The sequence below is a fragment of the Archocentrus centrarchus genome, chromosome 2 (genome assembly GCF_007364275.1).
Source record: "Archocentrus centrarchus isolate MPI-CPG fArcCen1 chromosome 2, fArcCen1, whole genome shotgun sequence".
In the NCBI taxonomy this organism is placed as follows: domain Eukaryota; kingdom Metazoa; phylum Chordata; class Actinopteri; order Cichliformes; family Cichlidae; genus Archocentrus; species Archocentrus centrarchus.
The window spans coordinates 10,173,742-10,183,246 of record NC_044347.1 but is presented as its reverse complement, the minus strand read 5'-3'; the positions used below and the strand labels follow the sequence as shown (position 1 = coordinate 10,183,246).

At 38.4% G+C, this 9,505-nt stretch overlaps 1 protein-coding gene across 1 annotated transcript; it reads left to right on the top strand.

Annotated features, from left to right (window-relative positions):
• Nucleotides 1–7,698, top strand: rpgrb (retinitis pigmentosa GTPase regulator b; the record flags this gene model as incomplete). The annotated part of the gene is made up of 10 exons (XM_030755492.1): nt 1–16; nt 813–962; nt 1,392–1,550; nt 2,226–2,381; nt 2,465–2,589; nt 2,745–2,936; nt 3,056–3,242; nt 3,803–3,897; nt 3,998–4,057; nt 4,178–7,698. Coding segments are annotated over 10 exons (3,162 nt in total), but the record flags the coding sequence as incomplete, so codon positions are not given.
• Between the last annotated feature and the right edge of the window lie 1,807 nt (nt 7,699–9,505).

The window sequence follows — 9,505 nt, the reverse complement described above, 5'->3', positions numbered from 1 at the left end:
TCGGCCGCCCTCACAGGTGAGATTCACTCGACGCTGCAGTTCAGCTTTGGGCTCTGATCAGATTCCCTTCCAGTGAGTGTTAATAGCAGCAATTTTTAAATGTAAATTAAATTTCATTTTAAGGTGTTTAATAACTTTTAATGTAAATTTTAATATTTGAGCCTACATTTTAACAAATGTACTTTTTGGTATTGTTTTAAATATTTTATCTAAATTTTATCTATAAATTATTTTTTTTGCAATTTTTGTTAGAATAATGAGATTAAAAACATCAAAATCTTCACTTTAAAAATGATTTTTTTCCCAATTTAGTTATATTAATGTTAATAAATATTAAATATTTTATCAAAGTTATTAAATACTTTAATAAATTAAATACTATAAATTAAATACTTTATTAAATACTATATTATACTACATTTATTCTTTTGATCATAAATTTGATTTAAATAAAAAAATCTAAAACATTAAATTCATGTAACGTGTATTTTTAATTTTTTAAACAAAATTTTGTGTTTTATTTTTTACATTGTATTTTAAAGAGTGAGTCTAATTTGTGACAGTTAAAGCAAAAATTTTATTCCTTTCATTCATTATTTAAAATAAAAAAAAGATAATTTCATGAAATGTATAAAAGAGGAAAATGGAATATTTGCTTTTCATCTTTCTTGGGTAACAAAATTTAAGTACAAACATTATGTACACTTTATAAAATGTTGAAAGGTTAAAACTGAAGTGCAGTAGAGAAAAGAAGTGCCATTAACATATTTTTTGGTGGGGACTTCAGTCTCTTTATTTACTTCCTGTTGCAGCGAGTGGTAAACTGTTCATGTGGGGCGACAACACCGAGGGTCAGATTGGTTTGGGGAAGGAGAGTCAGGCGTCAACGCCGCAAGAAGTCAGCGTGGGCCGTCCAATCAGCTGGGTGTCCTGCGGGTACTACCACTCAGCTTTAGTTACAGGTGAGCAGAGACGAGGTCAGAAATAAATTTCATCACCTTACAGCGAGCCTGCAAACTGTGCACGGGTACAGATAATATGAAACACGGGTGAAAGTGATTAATTGATAAAATGCAATGATTCTCACACACTGGTTATAAAAAGAAGTATTTGTACTAATTTTCTGTTTATTTAAATTTGCTAATTTTACATTTTCAGTTCTTACAAATGCAGGTATATAAATATAAACATAAAGTCAAATTTTATGTTTATATAAATATAAACATAAAATTTGACTTTTTCTTTTTTTTTTTAAAATGTTTAACTAGAATTTTACTTCACAATTCTGCACTTCCTGGGCTTTCAGTGGTCTAAAATATTCCCTATCAGGCGAGTCAAAGCTCTGACTTCCTTTCCCTCGAAACATCTGCTCATTTTCTGTTTTCTCTCAGTGGACGGCGCTCTGTACACATTTGGTGAGCGGGACAGCGGTAAACTGGGTCTTGGCACAGACCAGCTGCCGGGACACCGAGTGCCTCAGCTGGTGAAGAGCATCAAGGAGCCGGTGAGGCAGGTGGCCTGTGGGGGCGGGCACACGGTGGCGCTTACAGGTAAACTTCAAATGTCCAGGTTTGACAGCAAGTCAGACAACTGAAGTTTTTTTTTTTTCTGGTTGCTGTTTTTTGGGATTTTTTTTTTTGTTGTTTATAGGAGAAAAATTTTCTTCCTTGGTTTCTCACTTCATTCAATCTTTCAAAATGCTGTCAAACAGGCTTTGACATCTGTGACTTGTGTTGCTGGTTTACTTCTGTTTTATTTTAATAATTGTTGATAATTGGATAAAATTATTTTGTTCTTATTAATGCTGATCCTTTCTGTTAACTTTTTCTTTTATTGATATTTTTTTTCCTTTTGAAACCAAACCAAACTTTTCAAAATGTATAATATTTAAAAATGTACCAAACATTTAATAGGGCATACACAAGAGGTAAAAATACCTAATTAAATAAAAAATAATAATTTTGTCAGCTCTGGATTTCATGACCATTTAAGCCCCAAAACAACTAAATATATTTGTGATATTTCAGTATTTATTCAATTTTTTTTTCTGCTAAAATGAAGGCATTTGCATGTACCAGAACCTGTAAGAAATAAAATAATTTCAGTCCTCAACAAAAGATTGAGAGGAAAATCAAATTTGGGGAATAAAATAGTGCAGCATGCCCCCAAATACAATGGACCAAGCTGTGAATTATGAGCGACGGGGTCTGTTTGTTCTGTTTCAGATGCAAATGTGTACACGTTCGGGCTCGGTCAGTTTGGACAGCTCGGCCACGGGACGTTTATCTTTGAGTCCAGACTGCCGCGTTTGGTCGAGCACTTCAAGAAGGGGCGAGTCTCTCAGGTAGCCTGTGGAGAAAACCACACCGCTGTCATCACGGGTAAATCTCAGCTTGGTTCATTAATGTCAACGTTTCTCATTGAGCACCAGCACAAAGTTAAACTAATCTTGTTTTGTCTTTAGAAGGCGGGCTGTTGTACACGTTCGGAGATGGCAGACATGGAAAACTCGGTCTGGGAGAAGAAAACTTCACCAACCAGTTTAAACCAACGCTGTGTCCACGATTCCTCAAGTATAACGTTCAGGGAGTAAGTGTTTTGTACCAGACAGGTTTTAAAGTTTATTCACTTAATTTGTTTTTGCAGTGGAAATTAAAATAATAATTTTAATGTGATAGGTTTGCAGGTTAGTTGATGTGTACTGGCAGTAAAAATATTTTTGATTTGGCTCCTGATGTTTACAGGCTACCTGTGGCGGCTGTCACATGGTGGTGCTGGCTCGGCCGAGGGCTCGGGGCGCTGGTGAAGTCACTCTGGAGAATGATGACGTGACTGAAGATTACCTGGAGAAACCCTATGTGGAGTTGCAGGGGGACCTGGGCGACTCATCCATGCTGCAGAGGAGCCTATCAGCCCGGGTTCGCAGGAGGGAGAGGGTGGGTGTGAAGACACTAAACATGACGCTCATTTACAGACACTTCTACTGTTTATCTGCACCTTCATTTAAAAAGAAGTTTATTGGCTAATCAGATGCTACTGTAACCCTTCACTTCAGGAGCGATCTCCAGACCAGTTTGGCAACATGTTCCGCACGCTGCCCGCCATGACACCGGGCTGCCTCCACCCGCCACTGCCCGTCTCCAGTCAGACCATCCCACCCAGGCTGCCCCCACATGAGCTGACCCACAGAAAGGTGCTCAACGGCACTCACCAACACGCGAGCGAGGGGTCAATTCACCAGGGTACCTACTTCACCTGCACCGCCACCGCTTTCTATTCTTCCTGTTTCCTTCAAGTTTTGGCCAATATTATTAACATTTTTGTTAGAATTTGAATTTTTTTAATTACTTCCTCCTGCCTCTCTGTTTGAGTCATTATCAAATAAGTCATGTCCTTGTGACTTCCTCAATACCCCTTATCATTCCTATGAAAACACATCTGCACTGGATATCCTCTAAAACTGTCTGAGATGAATGATTTTTAGTCTCTTGAATTGTGTTAAAAGGCTCTCTGTCCAACATATTCTGCTTATGTTTTAGTCTCTTTTCTTTGGCCTGTGTAAAACCTACTCAACTGTCTTCATCCTACTTCTTATGAGTCCCATCAGTTGGGAAAATTAGGTTGTAGTCTCTTTATATTTTGCCTTTTTAGACTTTTAGTTGATATTTGTGCTTTTAAACTCTGAAAAATAAAAGGGTTTCTCAATTGGATCTCATGGTATCTGCATATCTTCAATGTGTAAAAGTGAAATTCTGAAACTGTATCTTGAGAGCATTGCAGAATGATGCTGTCCTGTTTTCAGCGCCTTCAGGGGTCGAGACAGACAGTGCTGTGGAGAGCCTGACGGACACAGACAGCGTTAGAGGCCTTGGAGAAACCACAGACTTCCTCAACATGGTGAGAGATCACTCCGTTAATCTTAAATGTTGCTCTTCTGACATAAAAAAAAGACAAATAGAAGATTTTGCAGCTGACTTGCTCTGTTCCTTCCTGACAGACTCATGTGATGAAGATAGACCCCAGTGATAAAACACTTACACTGTCTCCTGTTCAAAAGGTAACTCAGACTCTTGTTTTGCCTTCTCTGTTTTTTGTTTTTGCTGTTTCTGCACGTCTCTTCCTCTCTAATGCATGCCTCTTTTTCCATCCTTTTCTTGCTTACTTGCACCGGGGATAGAGGAAGGGTAAGAATGGTAAGGCTATAAAAGAACAGAGTCAAAGAAAGGAGAGAAAGCTCTCAAAGCAGAGCAGTTTCTCTTCCACTTCACCGTCTCGTAAGAGCGAGGCTTCCTCACCCCGCCAGGGGCTCCTGAGGGGCCGTAGTGCTCGTTCTCTGGCCCTGCAGAGCCCTCAGAGACAGAAGAAAAGCAGCCAGAACAAGGAGAATCTCATCATGGCTGTGGAGGATCCGCAGAAGAGGCCCAATAAAAACAAGCCTCCAAGCGTCAGGCACATCAGTAAGGCAGAATCCAAAGAGCGACAAAAGCAAGTCAAGGACAAAAGCCAGATGATAGGGGTTGGCAGTAAGCTGGCAGCAGACTTAAAACAAAATCCAGAAACCAGGAAGAAAGTTTTGGGTGTCGATTCTGAATCTGCAAAAGTTCAACAAGTGCAGTCTAGGCCTGTGAGGGTTAAAAGCAAGCCCACAGGAATCAGCTCGCCAGATAAACTCAGTCACACAGACTCACTGGGCTTTCACTTAAGTGACACCTTGGATGAGGAGAGCATGGGGAGCTCTCAACAGGTCTCTGATGTGAAAAGAAACCCCAAATTTAAAGAAAAATCAAAGAATGAGAAAAACACGAAGGAGGCTCGGACCAAAAAAGAGCCAGAGAGTCAAAAAAAGTCACCAGATCTCAGCCTGCTTGCTGGAGCTGCTTCGCTCACAGCAGGAGCAGCTTTGATCCAAGCTGGGAGTTGTTTAAGCACCCCATTTCTGTCTGAGAGCAGCTGTGGTATCCTTAAGGAGCGCTCAATGAAATCAGTAAGTGAGGATTCTGAATCGTATGCTGCAGATTTTAGCCACAAATCTGCTGTCAGCATCAACATCATACCTGCACCTGAAAGTCTTGAACTGAAGACGAGTTGGGATGAAAGTGAGGAGGAGACAGACTCTGCAGCAATCAAACAGGATGAGGAGGAGGATGAAGAGGAAGAAGGGCAGAGAAGAGATGCAAAAGTAAGCGAGGAGGAGGAGGATGTTAGTCACAGCATTAAGAAAGTAGCAGAGGATGAAGAAGAAGATGAAAAAGGCAGTGATACTCTTCAATCTGGAGGGAAATCAGACAGTGATGTAGATGAGGAAGATGAGTGCAATGCTGTGGAAGAAAACAAAGAGGAGGATGAAGTAAAGAGTGAATTAACAGAAAATGAAAGTGAAGCAGAGACTGAAGGAAAAGACAGCAAAGGAGGGGATGTAGAAGAGGAGGAGGTGGAGGAGGGGGAAAGTGAGGAAGGGTCAAGTCACGAAACAGAGAGCAAACATGGAGATACTGAAAATGAGGGGGATGAGGAAGAAGAAGGGAGTTTGAAAAGTGAAGGTGAAGAAGAAGAGGGTGAAAGTGAGTCTGCGAAGTCTTCAGAGAAAGAGGAGAGTAATGAAGACAGTGAGACAGAAGCAGGAGAAGAAGAGGAGGAGAAGGATGATAGTGCTGAGGAAGAAGAAGAGGAGGAGAGTGAAAGTGAGAATGAGGAGGAAGATAAGGAAGACACAGAGCAAGAACAAGAGGAGGAGGAGGAAGCAGGAGAAGAAGAGGAAGAAGAAAAAGAGGGAGATGAAGAGGATGAGGAAGAAGAAAAAGAGGGAGATGAAGAGGATGAGGAAGAAGAAAAAGGGGGAGATGAAGAGGATGAGGAAGAAGAAAAAGAGGGAGATGAAGATGAGGAGGAACAAACCAGTGAGGAAAAGGAGGATGAAGAGGAAGATGGGGAAGAGGAAGAAGATGAGGAAGATGAACAGGAGGAAGAAGAGGAAGATGAAGAAGAGGAAGAAGAAGAAGAGGAAGAAGAAGAAGAAGAAGAAGAAGAAGAAGAGGAGGAGGAGGAGATTGTCAAAAAGAAAAAGTCTTCTGTTGTGAAAAGACAAAGTGCTAAATCTGCAACTACAAGCAAATTAAGGTCCGGGGTCAAAGGTCAGGCAGCTGGTGAGACAGAGGAGTTCTGGGATGATGTTTTACCTCAATACCTCAATCTGAAATAACAACAGCCTTATCATCAATCAATGCATCTATTGATTTATTGATTAACCTGATAGAAAGTGATCACGATCAAAGTATAAAAAGTGGAGAAAAGGTGTACTAGAAAAGCTTGTTGAGGATAAGGTTACTTTTTTTCTTTATAAATGGTTGAAACTACAGCCTGTCCAATTTTATGTGAGGTGATCACTTAGTTAATCAATTAAAATACCTGAAACAGTGGTGGGAGAAGAAGAAATTGCATATATTTTTCTGTAGAAAATCAAGTCGCGTCATCTGCAAAGAAAATTACCAAAATACATTTATGTAAGTGAAAGGAAGGCACAGACTGTAACAACCAGACAGTTAAGCCAGTTTTTAATCCCAAACTAATTTCCCTAAGATGTCCGGTAATAGATAATGTTTGTAAGTGTATGAAACATTAATCACTCCAAGACAATGTGACACAGTTTACATTTGAGAATTATCATGTAATAGTGACTCTTTTGAAAGATACCACATGCAGTATATGTACATGGGTGTTACTGAATGATAGAAGGAAGTTGTAGCTAAAAAGATAAAGTATCGGTGAGTTAATGGTAGCGGGGAAGAGCGATGTCAGTTTTTTTTTTTTTTAATTTATTAAAGTTGCCTTGTAGTCAGTAGTCAAATGGAAAAGCAGCTGGTGTAGATGTAGATTTTCACAAATATTTTTCTGTTCCAGGATTTTATTTTTGATTTACCTTTTTTTCCTGGTCAGATCTCACTCTACTTTTTGTTGTTTTTTTTCCCCTGCCGTTAATGTTATCTGAGTTTTCATGTTGTACTCCAATTTCCATGTATTTACTTCACTTTTCAGGCCACGTACCTTTAGTGTTGCCCAAAACTGTACTGAAATATCACAAATTACAAAGGAAACATGGTTACAGTCCAAATTTTATAAATGCATTTACATTTTTACCAACATGTCTTAACCAAAAACAAAAAACTAACAAAAAATAATCAAAAATATTTTAAAATATATTATACAAATAATATGGCATCTATTTAAATTTGCAGGAGTTTTTTTTTTAATGAAGTTTGATTGAAAATTAATTTCCTGGCCATAAATTCAGTTCAATCTATATTTTTTTGCCAGGATTTACTCTGATTTTACCTGAATTTTCACGTTATGCAAAAACTTCCTTGTGCTTACTTAAAGTTTATGTTTTGCTTCTGAAACATAACGTTTGGATACATGCTGCCTTGTCCTCTGACATTTTAACCACATGTCTCATTGATTTCTCTTTCTCTCATAATGTTATGCTTTGTTTTGCTTTGCTTTTGTAAATTCCACCCAGCTTTTGGCTTTTGCTTTACAGCAACGGTTACTAATGTTTATCCCAAATGTTGCTTTTAAATGTCTTGGTTTACTTGTTTTTCTTGGAAGCTTGTTTTCTCATTGCTTCTGCTCAGGTATACATGAAACCAGAATTCTTTCATTTCCCAGTAAACTTAAGTAGAGTACCTTCATGTTCTTCAAACCTTCAGCCTTAATCTTTGTCTTTCTCAAATTTAAAGACTTTTTTCTGGAATTATTTATGTTGCTCTTTCTTTTGCATTTTGTAATAAACATTTGTGTTTCTTTACATCTTGGGTGTTTTTTTTGTTAAAGATATAGGACATTTGTTAATGTTATTCTTATTATTTAAAAGTCATGTTGTTAATGTAAGTGCACTGATCAAAAGCTTTGATTTTAAGAAACAAGTCTGCATTAATTTAAAAGGCCAGGCAGCCATCTTAATCTTTTTGCATGCCTGCTGATTTAAGTTTCTGCTGAGAAATTTTCTCAGAATATTTCAACTTTATTCTAAGAATTGTCAAAAAAACCCCCCCAAAAAACAGAAAAACTATATTGATCTCCCAATGCTAAGCCAACAAATTCATGAAACTGCAAAAAAAATAAGATTCTTCTGTGTGTAAAAATGCACAGTGCAGTTAAATGTAATATTAGATTCTGGCATTTATTGTACTGGCATGGCTTTTCTTGTTGTATGGTGTCTGAAACAGTCTGTAGTGAATCATGGCATTTTTCTTTCCCTTGCTGTCCTTTTAAAGGCACTGCACAACTCTCCAGCTGACACTGCTGATAAATAGAGTGGTATCATCTGTATACATTATCATTCTTAATTTATAAAGCGCTTTTGAGTATTATTTAAAGGAGCATATTATTCAAGAATAAAGTCACACGAGAAGCTCAGGTACACATCAAATACTGAGTTTAGCAAATCATTGTTCCCATTTTCAGTTGAGTTCTTGCTCTTGCTCTTAATTTACATTGACATGAAAATGATGCAAGGTGCCAGAGTGGTGCTGTGTTTCCAGCATATAATGTATAATAATCTTTCCAGCATATTTCCAGACGCTCATGATCTGATGCTTCAGGATAAGCTGTTCCTCTGTTTCACTGTCTGTTCTTGTGGTTTCAGGTTTGGCTTGCTTTCTTCTTGCAGTCATGTTGTTGTATTGTAGCATAGTACCTTAAATCCTAGCTTTAGCCTCCTCCCATCATTCTTTGCTTGTCAGTTAAGTCAGCTGTTAGAGCTTGTGTTTTCTCCTGTATAGTGTAAAATAAAAAAATAAAAAAACATCAGCAGTTAACTAGTAACTACCAACCATTGTTCTTTATTTTAACAAACAAAATACAAAAGGCTAAGATCAGAAAAGGCTGCTTTTCATTGCAAATAGAAAGCAACTTTTTATCTTCAAATTAAATAAACCATGTCTTTGCTTTGTTCTTGCTGGAACCTTTGCTGATACTACGCAAGCAAGGCCTCAGTCACACAGGCCTAGAGTCTGGTCAGTTACCTCCTTGTAGCCACATGTGATTAAAGAAAAAAGTGGTTGCTGGCAATTGGTTGCAAGGAGGTACATGGTGCTGCACTAAAAACCTCCTTGTGATTGCTTAGGTCACTGGCTGGTTTGCACGTCACCAGTAATTTCCATGGAAGAGTTGTCTGCAAACACTTGGAAACCACTCGCCAACTGCAGAAAGTGCAATAAAGCTGGTATGGAGACCATTGCATCAATAAGGCAGTGGTCTTTTACTTTGAAGGTGAATGCTCTCTGTTTCTGGTTTGTGTCACACATTTCAGTTTCACTACCACTTAGTGAGTTATTGCAGATTGTTTGCAGACATATTGGTGTCTTCCGTGCAAACTGCAGGTGATCTGCTAGTGAAGTCACAAGGATGTTTTTAGTGGAACAAACCAGAGTTTGCCATAGGGTCACTGACTGCTCTCTAGGCCCATATGGCTGATGCCTAAAACTGCTTATGACAAAATGTTTTTTTT